This window comes from Elephantulus edwardii, unplaced genomic scaffold, assembly GCF_000299155.1.
Source record: "Elephantulus edwardii isolate Elephantulus edwardi_28Jun2011 unplaced genomic scaffold, EleEdw1.0 scaffold00039, whole genome shotgun sequence".
NCBI lineage: Eukaryota > Metazoa > Chordata > Mammalia > Macroscelidea > Macroscelididae > Elephantulus > Elephantulus edwardii.
Genome location: NW_006399789.1, coordinates 3,690,173 through 3,716,922, shown reverse-complemented (window position 1 = coordinate 3,716,922; position 26,750 = coordinate 3,690,173). Strand labels below are relative to the sequence as shown.

The window sequence follows — 26,750 nt, the reverse complement described above, 5'->3', positions numbered from 1 at the left end:
AAAGTAAATAGAGAACTTGGATTTCCATTCATTGTTGCACATTTCCCTCCCTACCCACACCTCTAGTTCACTTTAAAAAATTCTTTAATTGTTTCATAATTTTCTCCCCACCCCACCCTCATTTCACTTTGCTATGCAGCTCTTAATCTGGACCGTTGTCATGCAAATAATACCTAATCATGTATTCCTTTTATTTTTTTTAATTAAGCCTTACTTAAAAACACATATTCATTTCTTTTTTTATTTAATTTTTTAAATTGAGATTTGAATGAAAGTTTATAGAGAGCTTGGATTTCCATTCATACATTGTTGTACATTTTCCTCTCTGCTCACCCCCTCCCCTGGCCAGTTCACTTTTCTCTTTGGGGAAAAAAAACCCTTTCATTGTTGTACAGTCCCCACCCCTACCCTAGTCCTCTTTACTATGCAGCTCTTTGTCTGCACTTGTCATGAAATAATACCTAATCATATATCCTTCTAAGCAGTTCTTTCCTGCATCTGTTTCAGTGCAGTGTACATTATTTATCCCTCTTTTCTTAGTTTCCCCCAAACTCCCATGTCAGTCCTGTTTTATAACAGTGGCATTAAACAGTATTTGTCCTTTTGTGGCTGAGGTATTTCACTCAGCATAATGTCCTCCAGGGTTACCCATTTTATATAATATTTTATCAGTTCTTTATTTTTCAGTGTTGCATAGTATTCCATTGTGTGAATATACCACAGCTTCTCTATCATTTGTTTGTTGATGGGCACTTTGGTTGTTTCCATCTCTTTGCTATTGTGAACAACACAGCAATAAACATCAGTGTGCATATATCTGTTTTAGTGGAGGGTTTTATTTCTTTAGGGTATATTCCCACTAGTGGAATTGCTGGGTCAAATGGTATTTCTAACTTTTTGAGAAAGCGCCATACTGCCTTCCATAGTGGTTGCACCATTTTACACTCCCACCAACAGTGAATAAGGGTTCCAGTTTGTCCACAACCTCACCTGCATTTGTTGTTTGCTGCTCTGTTGAATTTTGCTATTGTTACTGGGGTGAGATCTCATAGTTGTTTTGATTTGCATCTCTCTTGGAGTTGGGGATTTTGAACATTTCTTCATTTGTTTGCCATCTGAATGACTTCTTTGGTGAAATGCCTGTTGTAGTACCACTTCTACTCGTCATGACAGTCTTTTGAGGTAGATACTTCCTTCCTCCAGTCTATATGTAAGTGATAAATTAGCCATGGTTTTTTCAGTCACTTGCTATGTATCTGAGAGCTGGACAATGAATATGGATGACAGGACTCTTCTTTGAGTACTGAATATCCCCTGGATACCAAAAGAGTAAATAGATATGTCTTGGAGGAAGTATATAGCCAGAGCACTGCTTAGAGGCAGATAGTGAAGCTTTTTAGGTCATACACTTTGGGCATGTTGACATCATGCTTGGAAAGGTTGATGGTTGGTGAAAGAGAAGATGACCTTTAATCAGGTGGATTGGTGCAGTGACTGCAGCAATGGGCTGGAATGTGTCAGACGTTGTGAGGATGCACAGGATAAGACTGAATTCAGGTCTGATGTTCATAGGGTCACTATGAGTCATACTTGACTTCACAGCACCTAACAATTAAAGCAGCAGTAGGTAAGAAAACAGGTTCCGGGTAGTGAAGTGATTTACCAAAAGTCTGAAAGCTAATAATGTGTAGCATAGCCTAAGGTCAAGTCCACTCCGCTTGTTCCAGGGTCTGTTCATCGGATATCACTGTCTGTAGCCACTCTGAAAGCTACTTTTGTCACAGACTTTCTGTCCAGATCGGGCTCTGTTCTCAAATAAGAAAAAAACTATGAAAAGGGCAAGAGTATTTTTATTTTAAATGAGTATGTGTAGAACAATAAAGAAGACGTGTGTTTCACAACTAGGTGCAAAAATTGAAGCAAATTCATTGTGGTCGAGTCAGAACTGTCCCATAACTAAAACTCCAGTGAATTTTAGAGAGTTTAAATTTCATGGGAGGAGACCTCTCTTGACACAGCTTCTTGAAGACTGTGCCATTTTGAAGGTCCCCAGGAGGAGGGTCCCTCAGAGAAAGGGAGGCCTGAGGGCCAGGTCTGCCCAGCCAGAGGCGCCTTGGAGGGAGCTTCCCTTTTAGAGGCCCAGAAGACCTGGTTAGGACCAGTCTCCAGCAGCCACACTCCCCAGGGGTTCATCCTTTTCCTTCTCTTCTTTACCTTAAAGGCCCTCAAGTCACCATGAAGAGTGCTGAATTCGTCAGAACATTCTTTAACAAAATGTAGGGACTTATTCTCCACTGCTAACCACAAGGTTGGTGGTTCCAATCCACCAGCAGCTTTATTGGAGCAAAACCTGACATTCTGCTCCAGTATAAAGATTATAGAAGCCTAGAAAACCATGTGGGACAGTTCCCTGTAAAGAATGGAGATCCCTAGGAGTAAAGTTTAAGTTGACAACACCCAACAAGATTTTGACGTTGCTGGGTTTACAAGATGGAATATGAGGTTTTGCCTATAAAACTTTGTATGATTTCAGAAAATCTTTTGTATCCCTGACCCTCAGGACTGCCATCCTGCTTGTGAAGTTTGCAACTAATTTTGAGAGGAAAATGTATAGTTTTGCAGTTAAAAAGCTCTTAAAAGGCCACCGTGCTTGCTTGACAATGACTCTCAGTCCTCAGGCGTGAGTGAAGGGGTGTAGGAAAAATGGCTGCTGTCAGAGTCTTCCCTGCTTCAAATGGTTGGGGGTGTGAAGACCTGAGAAAAAGAGTCGAGACAAAGCTGGTAGAGAACACAAACTCTGCCCAAGTCGTCTTGGATACTACGCTGTTGTCCATACTTGAAAATAATTGCACTTCCTCCAGAGTGACTTGAGTCCTCTTTATTTTCACCTGGGTAGAGGAAATGAAGGCTGGGCGCTGAGCATTTGATGACAAAGCTGTTAAAATAAGCCTAAGGGGGTTTGTATACATTTATTCAAACAATACTGACTCTGTATAAAGGAATGTTTCCCCATACTACATGTTAATCACACTTTAGGCTGATGTTGCGGGGGTTGTGTGTGACACAGGTCTTCGTAAAGTTTTAGTTGTAGCATCGGCACCTTTGTGGGACTGCTGTTTTTAAAAGAGTGAGGGATTTTATAATCATATAATATAGCTAGTGGTCAGAGATTTTATTTTGAATGCCATCTGTGTTATTTGAAGAGCTATACAATCTTATATATGTTGTTTACTTATAAGGCTTGGGGAGTTGGAAAAAAGACCTGGCATTACTCACTTTCTTAATTATACTTTTTTTTGTTGTGTGTCTGGAACTGTGGACCAAAAGAGTAGTTTACATCAAGGTAGGGAGCCAGATATATAGATGTAAAATTAGGGTGTATTAATTATAAAGCAGCATAAAAGATTAAACATTTTGATGAGGCTTTACAAAGTGCTGCCACAGACACTTGAGGTGAGATGACAAGTTCTTGATCCCCGCCTTACAGATAAGAACAACCTGCCCAGTGTGAAGCATTAGAGCTTGCACCGACAGCCCTCTGTCAGTGTTCTGGTTTGCACTCCAGCATGGGCAAATGCCAGGGTGAGGTGAAGGAGGGAGATAAGGTTGAACCCACTCGTGAAAGAGGGGACGTTTGTGAGGTAGAGAGGCTTGCTTCCCCTGCTTCATCCGAAGGCTGTGTGAGATGTGACAGCATTGTTGCAAGCCCTCAGACTGGTCTCATGGTCACCCAGTTACTCACCCTATTCTGAATAGCCTCCCTCCCTGTGACCCTCTCCCTCAGCCGAGATGGATAACGGGGTGAGGTATCTATTCCATGTATTACTTGATAATAACGTGCTGGCTTGGTTTGTGTCTTGAGGCCTGTCCGGACCATCACCACATCATTGGGACACGTGTTAACAGGTAGGGCTGACAGGCAGATGTGCAGCGTCTTGGAACGTAGCAGAGCAGTGCCACCTGTGGGGGTTACAGATGACAGGCAGGGACAGGCATCTGGGTGGAGCTCCTGCAGGCTCCGTGCATGGGTTCTGTTAGAGCTCTTGGCATCACTTACCAGTTTCCCCATCTCCAAAGGCTGGATCTATAGGAAGGGCTCAGTACTGGTTAAATGGCACTTTCTAAACTGATACAAAGATACAAATGGAATTTTCCCTCCTCCTCTTAATCTTCTTTGCTTTAATGTGAGCATACTTAATAAAGAAATACCATATTAGTCTGTGCTATGCATTAAAAATTGTCATTTTGGATCTTGTGACTGTAAAATTATAGTTAGTCCGTCTCTTCAATTTTATGTCATTGGCTCTGGGTTAAAACCACTTTGGTTCCTGCCATTGTCTTCTTTGGAGGCTAGTTCTCTGAAGGATTGAGGATAAAAGCAATGGGACTTTGATTTTTTAACTAATTAACATTTGAAAGGACACCAAAGGTCACAGGACCAGGGACTGCAGTTAATTTACTCAGTGTACAAACCACTCTTCCTTTCCACTCCATTTCCGTATGCTGTGGTACCTGCTGGTCTTTCTGTTGTGGGTACAGCTGTCTCTTCCTCTGCTGTACCTTTCATGTGAGTTTGATGTGCAGCTGTCTATTTGATACCACTTTATTCAACACCGGGTCTGTGCAACACTTGGGGTCAGTAAGGCCAGGAACACAAAGATGAGTACGAGGTGTCTGTCCACTTGTGAACTGCCACCGAGAAGCGTACAATGAGGGACTTAAGTACAGTTCACACCAGACTGTGCCTAGGAGACTCAGGGTGGAAGGGAGCTGGGAGACCTTTAGCAACTGATGTTTTCAGAGTTTGGCTTTAAAAGAGAAGGGAAAAAAGGGGATGGAGTATAGTAATAAGTGCCAGAAAAGCAAAAAGAAAGACCCACAAATAAAACCCAGAACCCCATTAAAAAACACAAAACCTGAAACCTGTCACACTCCCGTCTTGTCAGTTCTGACTCATAGTGACCTGTAGAACAAGGTCACCATGATTTCCAAGGTGATAAATCTTTGCAGAAATGGACTGCCCCAATTTTCTCTTGCAGAGCTGTTGGTGGATTTGAATCACGATCTTTCAGTTCACAGTTGAGCTCTTTAATGAATGTGCCACCTCGGCTCCTACTTTTTGCATCATGTCTTAAGAGTTAAAGGTTAATTTAATGAAATTTAACCTGGCCTGTTAAAATTGACCTGTTTAATTATTACAGTAGTAAGATGACTTTTTGCATTTTAAACTAAGGAAATGGAACACAAAGAGGAAATATCTAAGAAGACATTGCTGGATTCCAACTCGGGCTTCTAGAGTTTACAGTACTATTAGTTCCTCCATTACACTGACTATTGTTGTTATTAGGTGCCGTTGGCTCATAGTGCCCCTGTGAACACAAGATCTGAACCCTGTTCTACCCTATGCCATCCTCACTCTTCCTGACACACAAGAGCCCATTGCAGCAGTCACAGTGTCAATCTACCTGGTTGAGGGTCTTCCTCTCCTTTGCCGACCCTCTACCCTTCCCAGCATCATGTCATTGTCCAAGGAATAGTACCTCTTAGCAACATGCCCTAAGTATGTGAGGTGAAGTCACATCTTTTCTTGCCTCCAGAGAGCACTCTGGCTGTACTCTAAGACATATCTGTTTGTTCTCTTGACCATCCATCGGATGTTCAGTGCTCTTCAACACCACAGCTCAAAGGCATCAATTCTTTTCCTTTCATCTTTACTCATTGTCCAGCTGTCAGATCGATGGCAAGTAATCTGAAAGACTCTGGCCATCAGACACCCCTTAGTCCTTAAACTGATATCATTACTCTTCGATAATTTGGAGAGGCCCCTAACTGCAGATTTTCCCAGTGCAGTGTGTCCTTATTTACTGACTGTTAGTACCAAAGGTGTTGTGGATCCAAGCAAGGTGAAGCTGTTGACAATTTCAGTCTCCTCTCCATCCATCATGATGATGCCTGTTGGTCCAGTGGTAAGAATCCTCCACTTTGCCCACATGATGTATTTTCCAGGAACTGGCCCCTCCTCACAATATGCCCCAAGTATTTTAGAGACAGAGTTTAACCGTCCTCACGTATAAGGAACATGATGGTTTGCCCTTCCTCCAAGACAGACTTGTTTGTTCTCTTGCTAGTCCGTGGGATATTCAGTGTTCTTTGCCAACACCACAGATCAAAGCCATGCTGCTTCTGGCACCCTTATTCATTTTGTCCAACTTCCAGATGCATAGGGAGCAACTAAAAATATTACAACTTGGAATAGGCGCTACTTAGTCTTTAAGTTAACATCCTTGGTCTCTAGCACAGATAGCAAAGGAGATGTCCTTGAGAGGGAATTTTCCCAATGCAACTCGTCTTCTAATTCCATCTCATTGTGACTCATTAAGTGTAGAGTGTATCTGTGGGGTAGTTACGTGAGCCTACAACAATCTGTTGTGTCAACCTGTTAGACATTCCTATGTTAGACTCTCTACTGTATGGCTTGAGCATAGCAGTGATAGTGAGGCCAGGACTTGATTCAGATCTGTTGTCTTCAGGGACATTGGGAGTCCTGGGCAGCTCAGTGGCACCTAACAACAGTAACAACCTAACTTTCCCCACACGGTTTCCGAGGCTTAAGTTTTACAGCACACACTGACACTTCTCTCTCTGCTGAATAGAAACTGCGATTAGCATCCTGGGCATGTAACCATTGCACCCCCAGGGCTCTTTTCCTTGCCAGTTGTTAGTAGCTGTCGGTTGATTGCAACTCACCGTGACCTGTAGAACAGAGTGAAACACATCCTTCCCTGACGCATCACAGACCCTGCTACACTTGACCCTTTTGGTGTAGTCCCTGTGTCATTCCATTTTGTTGAAGATTAATTTTTTTATGACTGTTATGAATTTGATTACTTTCCTTTAAAATACATGTATATTGTGATACAGTGTGGAAGCTCTGTGATTATCCCCCATGAACTGTTAACCCAAATAGTTGTGGAATGATTAAGTGTGGAATGCAGCACTCCCTAATCCCATCGCAGCCCTAATCTGTGGACAAGGAGTTCTTCTAGGCTGTGGCCTATAAAACCTTTTATGTCAGCCAGAACACATGGAAGTCTCCAGGAAACACCAGGCCTACAAACCCTGAAAGGAACAAGGATTTTCCTTCACAACAGACAGAGAAGGAGGCTTTCTCTTAGAGCTCATGTCCTGAACTTGAGTATGCCAGGGATGCATCCTGTCACCCTTCCTTTTCAATCTTTATGCAGAACAGATCGTCAGGGAGGCTGGGTTCTATGAGGAGGAATGTGGCATCATCAGGATTGGAGGAGGACTTGTCAGCAGCCTGTGTTATTCAGATGACACAACCCTGCTTGCTGAAACTTAGAAGGACCTGAAGCACTTGCTGCAGATGGTCAAGGACAGCAGCCTTCAATATGGATTGAAGGTCAGCATCAAGAAAATAAAGATTCTCAACCACTGGGCTGATTGGCAGCATCATGATAGAACAATGAAGAGATTAACAGCTTTAGTTTGCTTGGTTCCACAGTCAACACTCTTGGTACCAGCAGCCAGGAAATCAAAAGACAAATTGCATTGGGAAACTCTGCTGTCAGGGACCTCTCGAGAGTACTGAAGAACAGTAATGTCAGTCTGGAGACTTAACCTGAGAACGATCCAGGCCATGGTCTTCACAGTTAACTTGCTATGCATCAGAAAGCTGGACTATGATCCAAAATGAGAAAAGGAGAATTGATGCCTTTGAGCTGTGGTGCTGGAGAAGAGTATGAATATACCATCGACTGCTAGGAGAACAAACAGGTTTGTCCTGGAGAGGGTAAAATCAGGCTGCTCATTGGAGGCAAGGATTCAGAAACTCCATCTGACACACTTTGTGCATATTGCAAGAAGGGACCAGTCCTTGAAGAGGAACATCATGCTTGGAAGGGTGGAGAGGACTGCATAAGAGAAGACGACCCTCGGATGAGATAGATTGACTCATTGACTAGGGTGATGGGAGTAGATGTGTCAGGGATGATAAGATTGGCTCAAGATGGAGCAGAGCTATTCTAAAGTTGCTCTGAGTCGCAGACAACTGTATGGCACACACCACCACCACCACCAAATCATAAAAGAAAAAAAAATTTGTTTGCTGAAGCCTTCCACTTGTGGTATCTCTGTTATAGCAGCATTAGAAAGCTAAAGCACTGACCCTTTACTACGTGTGCCCTTCCCAGGCACTCAGCTCATTGCCATCAAGTTGATGTGACCTCATAGAAGCTCTCTATTAGGTGTCTGAGGCTGTAAATCTTAACAGGAGACTTCTCATCTTTATTCCTTGGAATGGCTGGTGTACTCCAACTACTGGAGACTCTAGGCCTTTTGGTGAATGGGTCAATGTGGTTTTCACTACTTGCCCCTCTCCCAGGGACTGTTGTTTGCCATGGAGTCAGAACCGACTCATATCTGGCCCTCCAGCAGGTGTTCACAGGTAGTAAGTCTCATGGAAGGTGACTGCCCATCCTTCTCCCCGGTTCCCAAGGACTTGTCCTTCCTAATAAGGCAGGTAGTAGTAATACACCAGGTGGTCCACAGGAGAAAGATGGGTACAGCCTCTGAAAATCTGCTGGAGAGTTAGCTATCAGTGCTGACTTGACAGCATGTAACAGTTGTTGCTGTTGTTGTATTGTTGTTGATTGCCTTCGAGTCAAGCAAGACTCATAGCGACCCTGTGAACAAAAGGCGTGAAGCCTTCTATGACCATCGACATTTATCAAAGTTCTTAGGGTTTCCAGAGGCATGTTATTTTGGAAGTGGATGCTACAATTGTCTCTCTGAATAAATCCAAAGAAGAAATCTTGCTATCATTTGCCTATGAAGCATCCCTGCCATTGTTGTTGTTGTTAGGTGTGTTAGAATTGACTGTGACTCATTGTGACCAAAAGATCTGAACCTTTCCCTGCCCTGTCCCATCTTCACAGTCTCTCCCAAGCCCACCCCATTGCTGCAGTCATGGTCTCTTACCTCGTTGAGAGTGTTTCTCACTCTCTCTCTGACCCTCTCTTTCCTAGCATCATTCCTTTTTCCAGGGACTTCTCCCTCTTGGTAACGTGTTTTCCATCTTTACCTCTAAGGAGCACCCTGGCTCCACTTGCTCCAAGACTGACCTGTGTGTTCTTTTGGCAGTCAATGGGTATGTTCTGTACTCTTCACTAATTCAAAGGTATTGATTTTTCTGTCATCCCTATTCATTGTTCAACTTTCAGATACATACAAAGCAATTGAAAATACCGTGGCTGGGGTCAAGTGTACCTTAGTGTGTAAACTGTTGTCAGGGACCTATTCAAAGCACTAAAGAGCAATGATGTCCCTGCCATTGGTGATAAGAATTAGGGACGAGATGAGTTGAAGCTTTAGCTTCTCTGTGATAACTTTTTTGTTGCTGTTCAGTGCCGTTGAGTCAAGTATGACTCATGGGGACCTTATGAACAGTAGATCTGAACCCTGGCCTGTCCTGTACTATCCTCATCATCTCTGACACACTGGAGTCCGTTGCTGCCATCACTGTGTCAGTTCATCTCGTCGAAGGTCTTCATCTTTTTCACTGACCCTCTACCTTTCCGAGGATTATCCTGTCCCAGCAACTTTGTGTGTGAGAGGGCCTGCTTTCAGATCTCGAGGGCAGAAACTCGGGAGTGGAATTGTAAGCGCATATATATCAATTCTGTACTTAACTTTTTGAAGAACTGCCAAAGTGTTTTCCATTGTGGACACACCATTTTACATCCCCAGTGAAGAGGTTTTTCCAGTTTCCCCACGTGCCTCTTTTTCTGATAGCTGGTCTAGCATGTGTAAAGCAGTACTTCATTGTGGTTTTGGTTTTTTTGCATTTCCGTGGCATCTTGACTTGCCTTTTATATAAAATGTCCGTAGAAATGTCTGTTTAAATGCATTGCCCATTTTAAAATTGGGTTGTTTGTCTTTGTTATAAGAGTCGCTCCAGTATTGTCCATTTCCAATTCCATGTTGCCTGAGTATTTCCAACTGAGCAAGTGTAAACTAGGGCCAGCTCATAGGCTTTCCTTTCTTCCTTGCCTCTCCTGTTAACACCATCCATTATTAGTATTTACCCTGAGGAACCCTGAGCCACTGTATACTGCTTCAGCAGCTCATTCCAAACTTGCTCCTAAACCTTGAGTTGGCCTCACTCATAAGACCCTCCACTGGGTTTCTAAGCCTAAATCACAACAGAAGACTGCCCATCTTTCTCTCAAAGAGTTGCGTGGTAGAGTCATATCAGTGGAAGGCAAGGCTCTTGGGTTAGCAGTGCAAATGCCTTAAGAATTGAGCCAACCTCGGTCTCATAATTTCTCACTTTTGTGATTGCACCTCCCTCCACCTGGCCTGCCAGCTGGCTCCATTCTCATACCTCATCCTGACCCTAGGGTGAGCCGTCTGAAGCAGAAATCTGACTGCAGGAGCCTACAGTGTGTTGTTCTCCTTTGGCTTATTATCCATACCGTGAAACGTCCAGATTCCTGTGGGTGGCACATAAAGCTTCTTAATTTAAGCCAAGTACTCTCTACTGGGGATAGTTGTTGTACGTGCCATTGAGTTGCCGGAGACTCATAGCAATCCTTTGTACAACAGCTTTGAAGCCTGGCCCTATCCTGAGCTAGTCTTACTGCCTCTGACACACCTATCTCCATGACCTCAGTTACTTTGTCAGTCCATCTCATCCAGGGTCTTCCTCTCCTTTGCTGTCCCTCCACCTTTCCAAGCATGATGTCCTTCTCTAAAGACTGGTTCCTTCTAGCAACATGCCCAAAGTATGTGAGAATGAGCTTCAAAATTCTTGCCTCCAAGGAGAACCTTGTTTTCACCCTCTCCAAGACAGACCTATTTGTTCTCCTGTAGTCCATGGCATGTTGAATACTCTTCTCTAGGACTACATCTAAAAGGCATCGATTGTTCTTCTATCATCCTTAGTCAGTGTCCTCCAAAAGAAGGGTTTCTTTTTGTTGTTAGCCTCTGTCAAGTATGATTCCTAGCGACCCTATGAACAACAGATCTGAACCCTGTCTTATCCTGTACCATCCTCACAATCTCTGACACTTGAGCCCATGGCTGTAGTCACAGTGTCTGTCTTCCTCTATTTTGATTCCCTCCACCTTTCCAAGCATGTTGTCTTCCTCTGAGGAATAGCCTTTTCTAGCAACATGCCCAAAGTATGTGAGATGAAGCGTCAGTATCCTTGCCTCTAAGGAGCACTCTGGGTACACCTTCTCCAAGATGTATTTTTGTTCTTTTGGCAGTTCATGGGATACTCATACTCTTCTCCAGAACCACAACTCAAAGGCATCAATTCTTCTGCCACCCTTATTCATCGCTCAACTCTCACGTGCCTAGGAAGTGATTAAAAAGGAAGTGGTCTAAATCAGGCACACCTTAATCCTCAAACTGACATCATTGCTCCTCAGTAATTTGAAAAAAAAAAGGAAATATGGTGCTTAGAAATGTTGAACTTTTTTATTTTTTTAAATTCTTTGTATGTGTACCATCAAATTAGATTTGACCGGTACAGGAGGAGATTGTCCCTCCTTCTCCAGCAGAGTATCTGGTGGATTTGAACCACGTACCTCTGGGATTGTAGTGCACCTTCTTGCCACTAGGCCACCAGAGCTCCCTTAGAAATGTTGAACTTTTAAAGTTACCACAGTGAGGAAGGTAGTGTGGAGAGACAGATATTTTGTGTCAAGGGTCCAGGGATACTAATTTATTAAAATGCACCAGACAATTCCACCCTTCAAAGTAGAGTCTGAATAATAGTAATACCCCATTGTTGTTATTAGGTGCTGTTGAGTCAGCTTCGACTCGTAGTGATCTCTTGTATAATAGAATAAAACACTGCTCTATCCTGAGCCTCCTCACAATTGTGTGAATCTGTTGTCAATATGTCAGTCCATCTCATTGATACTTTTCTTCTTCAACTGAGCCTCTACCAAGTATGCATGCTGTCCTTCTCCACTGACTAGTCCCTCCTGATAGCTTGTTCACGTAATAGGAGATGAAGTCTTACTGGCCTTGTTTCTAAAGAACACTCTGGCTACACCTCTTCCAAGATAAATTTGTTCATCCTTTGACATTAATTCCAAAGCATAAATTCTTCAGTATGTCTTATTCATTGTCCATCTCTCACATGCATGTGAGGCAGTTGAAAATACTATGACTTGAGTCTGGTACACCTTAATCCTCATTTGTTTCCATTAAGAAATACACATTTTTTAATTTTAAGCTCCTGCCCCCCAAAGTAAAGAAGATAATGCCAGTGCCCTAGCCCTGGGAAGTATTTCATGAACAGAAAGCAATTATCTGGAGGAAAAGCCAGAAAGCCAAGATGATAATAATATAATAGTGCTAAAGTGAAAGAGGAACTTCAGGGTAGGGTCAGTTCTATTAAAAATTGTAGGAAAGCAGGGAAAATTTGACCACATCCTCCAACTGAAGGGCTGGTTAGTGGCATTGGTCTTTGTGTCCTTCTCATCCCTGCCTGTTGACCCCACTCAAACCACCCTCCCCATAAGTGATACTCCAAGTTTGGGTCTAGGGCACTGCCTGGCATCTCTTTCCTGGGACCCGTCTGTATCTCTTCTCTTCCATTTCTGCACTCCCTGCTGTTAAGGCCCCTAGTTCTGGCCCCACATAATTTTTCCGTCTTGAGTTTGGACCCACAACTACCTCATTATACAGTTTCTTCTAGCTGTAACATAAAGTTTCAAATAATGGCAGGAACAATAGCAACATTTTTGTGTTTTGCTAATATCTGTAATTGTTGTTATGTGCCATTGAGTCCTCCGTGACTCTTAGCCAACCCTATGCATAATATCTCTGAACCCTTCCCTATCCTGAGCCTGTCTCTCTCTCTTTAACACACCTACCCCCATTACCGTGTCAGTCCATCTCATCCGGGGTCTTTGTCTCCTGGTCTGTCCCTCTATCCTTCCAGGCATGATGTCCTTCTCCAAGGCCTGGAGGTATCTATAATATCTATTACAGTTCTGCTCATTTGCCACTGAGGAAATCAGGTGGAATCAGTGAAATAAGTGGTCCGTGATTAGAGAGCTCTTACTAATGCAGGTGAAACTTGGCACAATGTCTGTCTGATAGTTTTATCTGTGAGTCCTGAGCTCAGATACTCGGTTCTCACTGAGAGCTAGTGTCCAGGTTTACCTTTTAAGAAATGAGTGTCCTCCTGCTTTCCCTTCCTGGAACCCTGCCTGGCAGTTTGGACTCCAGGTGGGCATGGTTTTGACATAAGATAGAAGCAGCACCTTGTTGCTGGCTGCTCTCAGGACATTGCTTTGGGGGAGTTTGCTGTTTTGGTTTGATTTCCCCCACCCCCATAATCTGGTACTCTACTCTGTGGAGACCACTGGTTATTTTATCAGAATCCCTGCCATTAGATATAAAAGTAATTATAGAAAAGAATTAAAAATGAGGCAAGTCTGTTTTCTTCTGTATATTAGGAAAACTCTATGGTTTATGGCTTTGAGATACTACCAGATGTAGTGGTAGCACCCTTTTGGAAATAATTTTTCTCTGAGAGATTTGTACTTTTTAAATCTTACTGATTTGCTTTTCTGTTTTTTAATAAATATTGGGGAAATAGATACCCTTGACACAACATCACACGAGAAGAAAATAGCATATATTTTCTAGTCTTGTCTGTGCTGGTGATCCACAGACCTCTTGACACCAGAAAGCTTGGACCCTTGGTGTGTATGAGCTGAGCGGGGGCTGGAAGCCTGGGTCTCTGAACAGGGGTGGGTCTCTGAACTGGGGTGGACTGCAGTCCCGGTATTGAGGTGCTAAGCCGGCTGTCTTTGTTCCTCCTCAGAAGCCCCGTGTGCCACGCCCCTGATCTGCAGCTTCGGGCGCCCGGTGGACCTGGAGAAGGACGACTACCAGAAGGTGGTGTGTAACAACGAGCACTGCCCGCACAGCACCTGGATGCACCTGCAGTGCTTCTACGAGTGGGAGAGCAGCATCCTCGTCCAGTTCAACTGCATCGGCCGCGCGCGCAGCTGGAACGAGAAGCAGTGCCGCCAGAACATGTGGACAAAGAAGGGCTACGACCTGGCCTTCCGCTTCTGCTCCTGCCGCTGCGGACAAGGCCACTTAAAGAAGGACACGGACTGGTACCAGGTGAAGCGGATGCAGGACGAGAAGAAGAAGAAATCAGGGTCGGAGAAGAACGCAGGGAAGCCCCCGGGCGAGGCAGGGGAGGAGGTGAAAAAGTGCAGGCCCCAGAACAAGCCCCAGAAAGGCCTGAACCACGACCTCCCCCGGCGCCACTCCATGGACCGGCAGAACTCGCAGGAGAAAGCCGTGGGCGCTGCGCCCTACGGCGCCCGCTCCCCCTGCGCCTCGCCTGGCCAGTCCCCACCCACGGGCTACTCCATCCTCTCCCCTGCCCACTTCAGCGGGCCCCGCTCCTCCAGGTACCTGGGGGAGTTCCTGAAGAACGCCATACACCTGGAGCCTCACAAGAAGGCCATGGCTGGGGGCCACGTGTTCCGAAACGCCCACTTTGATTACAGCCCCGCGGGGTTGGCGGTCCACAGAGGGGGCCACTTTGATGCCCCAGTGCAGTTCCTGCGGCGCCTCGACCTCTCCGAGCTGCTCACGCACATCCCCAGACATAAGCTGAACACTTTCCACGTGCGGATGGAAGACGACGCGCAGGTGGGCCAGGGCGAGGACCTGCGCAAGTTCATCCTTGCCGCCCTCAGTGCCAGCCACCGAAACGTCGTGAACTGTGCCCTGTGCCACCGCGCACTCCCGGTGTTCGAACAGTTCCCACTCGTGGACGGAACTCTGTTCCTGAGTCCGTCGAGACACGATGAGATTGAATATGATGTTCCTTGTCACCTTCAAGGTATAGGTGTCCATTCACCTTGCCTGCTTTTTCTTTGCTAGAAATCAAAGTGCAAACAAGAGGGAATGACTTTATTCTGGTTGAATTTTAACTGTTGCTGCTTTGTTTTAGGCAGTGCTGGGTGACCGTAAGCACCACAGAGTGATGTCATGGCCGTGTTAATTGTGTTTTGGTTTGTTTTGTATTTGATGTCATTATATCAAGTCCAGTTGTTCTACTGGGTGATTCTGTATTTTTGCTGCTGTAATTAGAAAAGAGGATTGCTTGATGTCTGGATGTTGGTGTGTTGGGGGGTTTTGGAAATTGGGAGGATATTTACAGAAAGAATTGCTTAATTGTGTTACTTGCTATGAAATGGTTGCTGTTGAAACTTAAGTATATGGAAGAGTGTGTGTTCTTTTGATGTAGGTAAGCATAACAGAGCAGGAAGGAAACTAGGGGTTAGAGACAGCCATCATGTTTTTAGATTGTTGTTATGTTGTTAGGTGCTGTTGAATCAGTTCCGACTCATAGCAACTCTGTGTACAACAGACGAGAACACTACCTAGTCCTGTACTGTTCTCGGGTCGCTGCCGCAGCCACTGTGTCAGCCATCTCATTGCAAGCCTCTTTTATTGACACGGTACCAAGCATAATAGGCTTCTTCAGAGATTAGTCTCCCCTAGTAGCCATGTAGAAAGTACATGAGACAAAGTTTCACAATTCTAAGGAACAGTCTTTCTGCATTTCTTCCAAGACATTTCTTTCTTGTGCTGGCAAGCCATTGGATATTCTTAACCAGCACCATAATTCAAGGCATCAGTTCTTCAGTTTTCTTTATTTATTGTCCAGCTTCTGCATGCATATTAAAATACCATGGTTTGAGTCAGGTGCTTCTTGGTGCTGAAAGATGTCTTTTGCCACAGATAAATCCCATTCAATATGTCCTACTAATAAGATGTTAATCTATTGAATAGATATTGGGACTTTCAGAATGGTCCCCTGTAGAAGACAATTTAAAAAAAAACAAACCCAAAACATTTTTAGTCTTGTTGTTTGGCATTGATTTGATGGCAGTTGATTTGGCTTTGAGTCCATATCATGATCTTAATCCGCCTTCTAAATATTTTCATTGGCATTTATTTTCCAATATATTTGTTGAGTGGCCAGATGCTGTGCTGCAATCCTGAAGGCACGCGGTTCAAATCTACCACGTGCTCTGTGGGAGAAGGATGGACAGTCTCCCCCCGTGTGATTAGCTACCTCGGAAAACCCGCTGGAGAGTCAGCTATGACTCTTGGTTTCCACTCGACAGTACACCTCAACAACAACATCTACAACTCTTTTTAACATTCTGGTTCTGCCTCATGTATAATCCCCTCCCCTTTTTTTGGTTTGAAAATTTATAGTCATATTCATTTTCATTCAGTCACTCATAAGCATTCTGTTTTAGATTAATTACAGTTTTTTAATGCCCTTAGTTATAATGCCATACTTAAAATTTCCTGCCCTTTTTTAAAAAATTCTGGGCAGGGTGAGGAAGCTAAACTTGCAGAAGTTTTATCATTCATTTTGTAAAATGTTATTTCATTCTATATTGAAAAGAAAACCCTTTTAGCAGAGCATAATACTGTGTAAGACTTAGTGGCTTAAAACAGAAAATATTTGTAACAGTTCAGTCATTGGGTCTTGTAATTCTGATCCGGGCTGTCACACTTGCAGTGGGGTGGTTAAAATGGTCTTGCACAAGTCTGTCAGCAGATTAGTTGGTTTCGGAGGCCTCAGCTCAAATGGCCCAACTCTGCGCTGTGTGGTCGTTCATCCTCTAGTGGGCTAGCTCTGATGACGTTCTCAGGACAGAATTCAGGAGCAAAGAAGTGGAAATAGCAAGGCTTCTAGAGCTTCGAATGTAAAACTGTCAGCATCCCTTCTGTCACATTCTATTAATGAAGTGAGCCTCAATGCTAATAGACTCTGCTTCTGGATGAGAAGGATTATATAGACCTCATAGTTCTTTATGATGTATAGTGTCTCTTTATGATGTACAGTGTTTCCCCTTCAGTGATTCACCTTACCACCTTTGGTGCTTCCTGTTCAGTTTTAGGGCTAAACCATTTACCATTCTTCTATCGACTTTGAGATGACCTATATCTTGGTTCAGAAATTCCTGATAGTTTCATGGAAGGTAGAGTTTGTGTTTTGTTTATTGTTCTTTATACTGCTTGTTGAAAGCCTGTTTTAGAAAGGAAACAGCTTTGCTTGAATACCTTAAAACTCAAGATACTCTTTATGAAGATGAGTGAAGGAACATGAGTTCAGAGTACTTACAAGTTTTGGTGGTGTTCTTTTATTCTTGATGGAGACATTATTTAATTCATCTATCCATCATACGGTCCTTACAGCATTCAGTACTTTAGAGATTTCATGTGTTGGGTATTTTAGAGTACATAACAAAAGGATCAATCTTTCTCTTTCATCATTGTTTTGTTGTTGTTAGGTGGCCATAGAGTTTGATCCAGCTCATAAAGACTCTGTATACAGTAAAATTAAGCCCAGCACAGCCTTTCACCATCTTCATGTCTTTGGTTGTGCTTATGTCCATTGCCATGTCAACTCATCTCATTAAGGATCTTTTGCTGACCTCTATTTTTCTGCTCATGCTTGCTTTCTTCAGGGAATGGCCTCTCATAAAATGCCCAAAATGTGTGAGACAGAGTCCCACCATCCTTGCCTCTAAAGAGTGTTTTGGCGTCCCTTCTAAGATGCATTTGTTCTTTTGTCTGTCAACAGTATATTCAGTATCTTTTGCTAACAACAAAACTCAAAGGCTTAATTTCTTCAGTCTTCCTTTTTATTATGTCCAACTTGCACATGCTCACTTGAGCTAATTGAAAATACCATGACTTGGGTCAGATGCACCTTAGTCTTTAAACTAATATCCTTGCATTTTATAGAGGGCTTTGGCAGCAGATTTGCCCCAAACAGTACCTGTTTTGATTTCTTGATGCTGCTTCCTTGGGTGCTGATTGTAGATCCAAGCAAACTGAAGTTGTTGACAGTCTTTTCTTCATTTATCATGTTGTTGTTTATTGGTCCATTTGTGAGGGTTTTTGTTTTCTTTATGTTGAGGTATAACCTATATTGAATTATATGTCCAAGCTTCATTAATATGTGCTTCAGGTCTTCATTTTCTGCAAGTAGAGTTGTTTTATTTGTGTATCACAGATTGTTGAGTCTTCCTCCAGTTCTGCTACATCCTTCTTCACATAATCTAGTTTCTGGGATGCTTTGATCAGCCATTCAAGCTGACAAGGTGTAGTGAAAGGTGGAAACCCTGATTCATACCTTTTCTGATATTAAACCATGCAGTATCCGATTGCTTTGTCTGAATGACTGCTTATTTGTCTATTCTGTGTGAGCACAGTTAGATGTTCTGGAATTTTTACAGTGTTATCCATACTCATTTCATCCACACAATCAAATTCTTTTACATAATGAATAAAACACAAGTAAACATCTTTCTGATATTGTCAGTTTATCTGCTGAGTTCATTTTTTTGTTCTTGATCTTGAGGTCTAATCCATACTGCAAGCTGTAGTCTTTGATATTCAGTAAATGCTTCAAGTCTTCTTTAAGGAAGGTTGTATCGTATGCATAATGCAGGTTGTGGATGATCTTCCTGCAAGCCTGATTCCATATTTATCATATAATCTAGCTTCTCAAATTATTTGCTTAGCATACAGGTTGAATAGATACGGAGAGAGGATCCAACTCTGATGCACTCTTTACTTGATTTTAAACTATGCAGTATCTTCTTGTTCTTTTCAAATGACTACTTCTTGGTGTCTGTACAGATTTCACATGAGCATAATTAAGTGTATTAAGTGTACTGAAATTCCTGTTCTTCTCAGTTATACATAACATAATATGGTCTGCAGATGCAAATCCACAAAGTCAGTTAAACACAAGTAAACATCCATTCTGGTATTCTCTGCTTTTAGCCAGGATCCATCTGATACCAGGATCTCACTGAGCATCCAGTGTGTGGATGTTGTTAAATGATTCTGGCAACTTTAGGTTCTTTTTGGGAGGGGGAAGAGGTTCCTGTTATTATTGCAAAATTATATAATATTTGCCATTTTGAGACTTCTAAAATTGGTTTTTAAAGCAGAAGATAAAGCTACTTGAAAGGGAAAGAGCCTAGACCCAGAGAATTGAACCTCAGAGCTTTGGTGGCATCGTGGTAAGGAGTAGCACTACCAGCCTAAAAGCATGTGGTTCAAACCCACCAGCTGCTGTGTGGAAGAAAGGTGAACAGTTCTTTCCCTGTGACTTATAGCCTCTGGAAACCTGCTGGAGGGTCAACTATGAGTCACTTCTGACTTAACCACCACCACCACCACCACTACCTTGTAATTTAGAAGGAGCTCTGGTGGCCTAGTGGGTAGGACGTGAACCTGTTAACAGTAGGGGATTTGAATCCACCAAATCCCCTGTGGGAGAAAGATGGGCTTTCTCCTCCCATTACATTTACAGCTTCTGCAAACACTGGCTGGTCAGCTATGACTCACTTCTGACTAGAGGGCAGTGGGTGTGAATATTGTAGTCTAGCTACAAGGAGATAAGACTGTAGAGGGTGGGTAGGGGGTGATGATGGAAGTTGAGAGCACAGATATCTGGTATTTTTAAAAGAACTGTTCTAGCTTAGGGATGTCTACAGGCTGAGAGTCATTGTCGCCTCAGCTTGCTTTAGAGCAGAGAAGTGATGCTGTCAATGGAAACGGAAAACCTCCCTGATTGTACAGAGAAGGTGGAGGCGTTTGGGGCGGGGGAGTGGGGGTGGGGAATTGAACCTCATGTGGATATACATAGTGACCACTATTAGAAATAGACTTAGAATGAAGGCCAAGAAGTAGTGAGTGGAGAGAGACCAACAAAAGAAAAGAAAGAGCATATGATAGAGCATAAGGCCAACAATATTTGAGGGCACATATAAGTCAGGAAGTGGGTGGAAAAAGAGAGAAAGCCTTGAGTTGTGTATGTGTACACATATAAACACGTACATGCATATATAATGGGAGAGTGTTACTAGTATGTTACAAGGGTGTTACCTGAAGTGTGACTATTCTAAAATCTTCTGAAGAACAGCATGTTTTAACTGTCAGAGAAATCATTCTTCATCAGTGCCCGATAATGAGGCCGTAACCATGTGTCTGTGTTCTTTTGTCATACGATATCGTACATAGTGTTATTAATAGAAAAGTAGTGCAAATCATTCCTTCGATCATCGTGTCCTGTGAATTAGCTAAAGCATTTTAACTAATGACCGTGTCCAGGCTATAGGATTCAACAGTGCAGCTACGTATATGTAGCTGAAATAATGCCTGTTGTTGTGGGTGAATCATGTTGATACTGATTATTCTCCTTTCCCCTTCCCTCTTCACCTCCCTCCTCTCCAGCCCCAGCCCCAGTTCTAATTCTTCCTTTAAGATGTAGCTTTGTTGTTACTAATATATTAAGCTCTAACTGGTAAGTTCTTAGTGGGCTTCATCACATTGAATGCATTGTACTTGAACTCACAACTGTAGCATTTAGAAATGTGAAATTCTCTGTATTTTTTATAGTGTGTAATAGAAGTTGAAACAAATCTAGAGACTGTCTAGGACAGGAGGTCTCATGCATTTGCCTGAAAGCTGAGAGTCAGACAGATACAAATTCAAGTCTGGGCTTTACCACTTATGGTTTCTTTGAACTTGAATAAGTTACTTAAACTCTCTCTACTTCAATGGCTTGTGTCTGAAGTGGAAATAACAACAGTACTTACTTTGTAGGGTTGTTATGAGTGTTATATGAGCGTTAGCACAGTGCCACAGCCCTGGCACACACTTGGTGAAAGTCACCTGTCATCATCACATCATCATCATCGTCAGCCTCTGACCTCTAGTGCAGCCTCTGCCCCCACTCTCCTTCACAGCAGCCTGTGTCTCTTTGAACACTTGAAAATTGCAGTGAATACATGTGGGAGGAGATTGGACTCGTAGTGCCCTAGAGCAGGGATGGGCAGTATTGCCAGCAAGCTCTGGCCACTCTTTCTATTTTGGGCATAGAGGTATCCAGTTTGTTCTGTGTTTGGCTGTTAACATTTCCCATCTGTTTATGCAGTGTACACTTACAGAGTGCCCTCCACATCCCAAACATTGGACTGGACGGTGAGGCTGCAAGGCTGCTTCCTTCAAGGAAGGAGCGCGAGTCATGGAAGCCAGTGAAGGACAAGATTTCCCTGTCAGTGCCGCATACCCTTTTTTAATAGGTCAAATACAGACTAGTCCGTATCTCTGACAAGTACCACAGTCTGACGGTGGCACTGAGCATCCTGAAGCAGGTCACTTTGGCGTGTGTGTTCTGATGGTAGCTTTGAACACAGCACGGCCCTCTGGTCCCACAGAGGGAATATTGCTGCTGCTGTTGAATATCCCGCAGTGTGGTCCTGGACATTCTCACTCTGCTGGGATTATTTGAACCCTGATCCTTCCATATAAATGCACTTTATCTTTTATAAGCATCTTGAGATGCTGATAAAATAATGGAGGAATGGAGTTGGGCCACACTATGTGATTTTTTTTCAAGAGCCCAGTAAAGAACCTGACAGTGAACTCATTTTATAAAACCACTTACAAGTAAGATATAATTCTGGTTCCTAAATTAGATGTGGTGATGGGCATGCAATTGTGGGGACCAAGGCAGTTAACATAGTAATTTGGGCTGTGGTATAATTCTGGGCTATCAATACCAAGCTAGACTTGACTCTTTTATGATTGGACTTGTCAGAACAAAGTGTAAAAGCTACATCTTTCCTCGATTCCTCTGACCTTCATTTTGTTCTCTTGTTAGTGGAACCCTCTCTTCACCCTACTTCTCTGTGTTCATCTATATTCTGGGGGTGAGAATCCACAGCTACAGACTAATGGAGTGCTCCAGCCCCAGTATGCTGTCTGTAGACCTCTGGACACTCATTGTCACATTCTGGTTTTCCATTTGTATGAATTGTTCATTTGAATCTTTGTGCACATACTCTAAACCTATGAAAGTACTTGTAGGAGAAGTAAACAAAACCCTGTATATCTCCTTGACAATAGTAATTCCATATTTTAAAAGGATAATTTTGAGATTTGTGGCAGATACCTATTTTGATTTTTTACATTTGTCCATATGATAAAATGTTTGTTTATGATTGATAGATGGGACATATTCTGTCCCCTTTGGAAGCAGACCATGGTTTCCACGATGGCCATTATCAGCATTGTGTCTTCTGTGCACAGGGAGACTCATGCACTTGTACGCAGTGTGTGTGGACTGCCTGGAGGGCGTGCACAAGATCATCTGCATCAAGTGCAAGTCCCGATGGGATGGCAGCTGGCACCAGCTGGGCACCATGTACACCTACGACATCCTGGCCGCCTCGCCCTGCTGCCAGGTAAGTACTGACCCTGCAGAGGGAGCAGAGGGCACCTTCCGCATCTAGACAGTTGGAGCCTGTGCTGCAGTACTTTGGTGGGGGTATGAGGACATGGAAAAGATGCATTAGGGACTGAGAGAAATTCCTCTCAAAATAGTGTCACACACCTCCCCAAACTCCAGCAAGGCAGGCTGATTCAGTGTGCTGTAATGCAGCTGTTCATTGGAATGCGAAAACCTGCTGAGTCAGTTCCAGCTCAGAGCAGCCTGTGTGTTTGGGAACAGAACTTCACTCCATAGGTTTTCAGGCTGGATCTTTCCAAAGACCACCAGCAGCCCTTTCTACTGAATTGCTTGTGGGTGGATTTGAAACTTTAGCCTTTCCATTAGCTGAACATCTAACTGTTGTTTGTCTCATCCAGGGACTCTGATACTGTCATTGAAAAAGATATTTCAGAATAACCTATAAATTGTTGCTGTTGAGTACCATAGAGTCAGAACCAACACATAGCTGACCCTCCAGTGAGTTTCAGAGTCAGTTAATCGCACAGGAGGTGATTGCCTATTTTTCTCCCAGGGAGCAGCTGGTGGACTCGAACCACATCCCTTCAGGATTTTAGTGCAGCTTCTTGCTACTAGGCCAGCAGAGCTCCTGGTAAACCTATAAATTATACAGGAAATATCCCCAGAATATTAAATTTTAAAAACCAGATAGAAATTAGCTAATGAAAAACAGAAAATGAAGGGGTATGAACCTCTTACCAGTGGATATCACGCGATAGTGCAATGTTGAGTGGTTTTCCTCTGCTTGCTTATGCTTTCTAATCATGCAGAGTGAATGTATGTTAAATGTCTAATAATAAAAGATTATGTAAAAGGAAGAGGTAAGTTTTGTTTTCACTTATAGCCAGAATGTTCCCTGTGCCTCTCTGAGGTCTGTTGCAGTCACACCGCCTCCTTCGAAGGGGGTCAAAATTGGCATGAAGCATTGTCATCCTTAAGACACTGTTGAGAGGGATACTTTGTGATGCTTCCAAAAGATGCTAACATATCAAAACACATACGAAGCTCATGGAAACTAGGCAGCTAAATCCTTGGAAATACCTTGGAGTATCTTTGAGTGCTGAGACGGGGGGAAAAGTACTTGTTACGATTCCTTGACACTCATGAAGAGGAGGGGAATTGTCCACATCTATCTTCTAAACAACGGTCAACAGTTTTATTAGTTACTACATGGTGTCTCTGGGTGGTGCAAAAAGTTAAACATTTAATCATTAAAGTTGACAGTTCACACCTACCCTGAGGCCTCTCTGAAGAAAGGTTTTATAGTCACAGACCTTGGGAAATGTATATACTCGGTAGGGTTCCGTTCTGTACACATGGAGCGCCATGAGTGAAAACTTACTTGACAGCAACCAGCAAGTCAAAGCATGGTTTTGTATCTTAAGCATATGATTTGGCTTTTGAAGGGAGACTATTGCTGTTATCCATTTATTTGGAAGATAAAACGTGTCTTTTGAAAGAAAAGCTTGGCATGGTTGACGTTAGCTGTACTTTACAGCTATGCTTCTCAGAAGAGAAAAATGACCACAAGAGGCCTAAACAACCAGTCATAGCTTGTTCTTTTTATTTCAGATTTGGTGCTTTAATTTTATGCTATCTTAATATACATAACACATTTCCTTTCCCCTTGGAATGAGGATATTACAGTCCTTCCCTTACTCAAATACTCAAGTATTTCCTAACAACCACTGTGCCTAAGTGCCAGCTCTTGGAAGGAAAGAGAGGAGCTGTAGAAGTGACTCCTTTTTCTCTACATATGCCCTCCCAATAGGAGTTTATTTTTTAAAATACTTAGAAGATTAAAAACATTCTTGGACTGCTAACTCATAGAATGTTAGATTTAAGAGTGTCCTTAGATATCTAGTCCTACCTCCTTATTTTACATAGATGCCAGAGGCTGAGAAATCAGTTTTACCCAGGTCTGTTGGACCTGGATTAGGAGTAAATTCTAGAATCTCCGAGTAATCTAGTGTTCCTTCTCCTGCTCCATTGAATGGTAATGGGATTATTTCTGAAGCTTATGGACCAAGAAATAAACAGTATGTCTCCACACACAGCAAATTGGTATTTTTTTGGCTTTTCTAGAAATAATGAAAGCCTAGATATTTATTTCCTGGCTGTAAATGAAGCAGAAAACATTTGATAACTGTTTATTTTTATTTAAAAAAAAAAGATAAATACAGTGCACTCACCGTGAAGTCAACAAACATTACACACTAAGGAATCAAATTCTTCCAGTCAGACTTTGGACCAAAATTAACCAATAGAAATTACTAGAAAGAATTAACAGCTTAAATAAGGTTGACTAAAGAGAGGGGATTGACCAGAATCCAACTTTTAATGTTCACAGGATTAATCCATTAAAAGGGAGTTTAGTCTTGGGTTAGATAAGAGCATTAGATAAGGCTTAGAGTATGAGTTCTGGAGTCTGGCTACTTTGGTTTAAATCTCAGCTCTTCTTCATCCTGCTTCCGTGATCTTGTTACACCACTGCTTTGTGCCTTGGGTTCATTACCTTACATTCAGGAAAGATTGCCTACCTCCCAGGAGGTTTATGAAGACAAAATGAGATTACACATTTCCGTAACATTTTTAGAAAGAGTCTAGGTCCGGACTTAATCTTTACTGAGTCCTCAGACCTATCTCGTCAGGCCTCGGTTTGATGGAGGGTTAGGGAACCTCTGTGGGTGCCACAGGCCCCAAAGTGAACACAGCACTACTTCTTGAGCTGCTAATGCTCCTGAAGTGTTTTAGGAAAATAGTATTTTTATATCAAGGAAAACACAAGTGTAGTGTGAAGTGAAATGAAAAATCTATGGCCTAGTGGTAAGAGCTGCACTGCCGTTCCAAAGGTACGTGGTTTGAATCCACCAACTGCTCAGCAGAAGAAAAATGGGCCGTCTCCTCCCGTGCGATTAACTGTCTGAAAAGCTGCCAGAAGGTCAGCCCATGGTTCAGCCCGACCCGATGATTCACAACCTCCTTGGAATTTTATTTGTACTAGTATGTGAATACTGCTAGTCCCCGCTGCATGTCAGAAGAGAAATTAGGAGTGGTTAATGTATCAGACTCCTGCTTCTGTCAACCAGAGGCAGTGTGCTGCTGACCTGTGTGCTCCTGTGATGCAGAAAGGTAGGCCACTGGTATTTCAGGTACCACTAGGGTTTCCTATATTAAACAGGACTCAGTGGAGCTTCTAGGATAGAAGATAAACTAGCAAGAAAGACCTGGTGATCTCTTTCCACAAATGATTGCTGTATGCAGTCCTTGGAGAAGAGTCCCCTCGGTTGAAATACACTCAGAGGAGCTGCAGCAGTAACCTCACACGTGCCAAGGATTGGGAAGGTGGTGCCGGACAGGCCAGCACCTCATCCTGTCACACGTCGAGTCATCGTGGGTTGGAGCCATTTGGATGACAGCAAACAACAGTCTTGTGCTTTGTGCACCTGGGTTTTGATAACGAAGGGACCATTTTACTAAATTCCTGATCAGTTTCCCGGCTAGAACTGTCTTGCGTTATTGTGTGCATGCTTTTAGAAGCAGAGGGGGTATCTGGCTTACGTGCTGTCTTGTCCCCAGGCCCGCCTGAACTGCAAGCACTGCGGGAAGCCGGTGATCGACGTGCGGATCGGGATGCAGTACTTCTCCGAGTACAGCAACGTCCAGCAGTGTCCACATTGTGGCAACCTGGACTACCATTTTGTGAAGCCATTCTCCTCCTTCAAAGTCCTCGAAGCTTATTGATGAAAGCTTTGCTTTAGTAATAGCTATTTTATTGATATTCTTACTTTATTACATATCGTTTTTCTAGGGAAGCATTCTGTGACGTTAATTTCTTTTTCTAATTTTCAGGAGAGTTACTTTGTGTAAGCGTGCCACTAAAACGGGGGCCTGCCCCTTGCGCTCTCTGATTCCCAAGTGTTTGTCTGTGGTCGTGACCAGAGCCCATAGGGCCAGTCCTGTGGGTTTGGAGGGTGGCTCACCATCGGCAAGAGGCCCTGATGCAGCTTTAAGGTGGCGGGGAGGGCGGGAGGAATCCAGGAAAGGGACTCTGTGATTAGGAGCAGGAGAGGAGTTGAGAGGAAAATCTCACTGAAGCATAAACTGTCTGAACGCTGACGGGAAGCTCTGCCCAGGACCTCGGAATAATGCGTGTCAAGTAGATGTCTGTCCCTGGCGATCTAAGTGTTTGTCTGCCCTGGCTTAGTGCTCTAGCACACACTGACGTGAAATCACCCGCACTGACAGATAGATGCCTTCCAAGTGGGCCTGAGCGCCATATGCATCCACTGGTGGTGTAACCGTCAGTTCTCTACACTGACGGCAGGATCCAAACTGT

At 43.3% G+C, this 26,750-nt stretch overlaps 1 protein-coding gene across 1 annotated transcript in view; it reads left to right on the top strand.

Annotated features, from left to right (window-relative positions):
* HECA (headcase homolog (Drosophila)) overlaps positions 1-26,155 on the top strand; it is a 72,757-nt gene extending 46,602 nt beyond the window's left edge. The window contains exons 4-6 of the mRNA XM_006885000.1: positions 13,874-14,914; positions 22,213-22,367; positions 25,991-26,155. Coding sequence (XP_006885062.1) covers positions 13,874-14,914; positions 22,213-22,367; positions 25,991-26,155 — 1,361 coding nt within the window. The remainder of the gene's footprint in view (positions 1-13,873; positions 14,915-22,212; positions 22,368-25,990) is intronic.
* Positions 26,156-26,750: the final 595 nt, after the last annotated feature.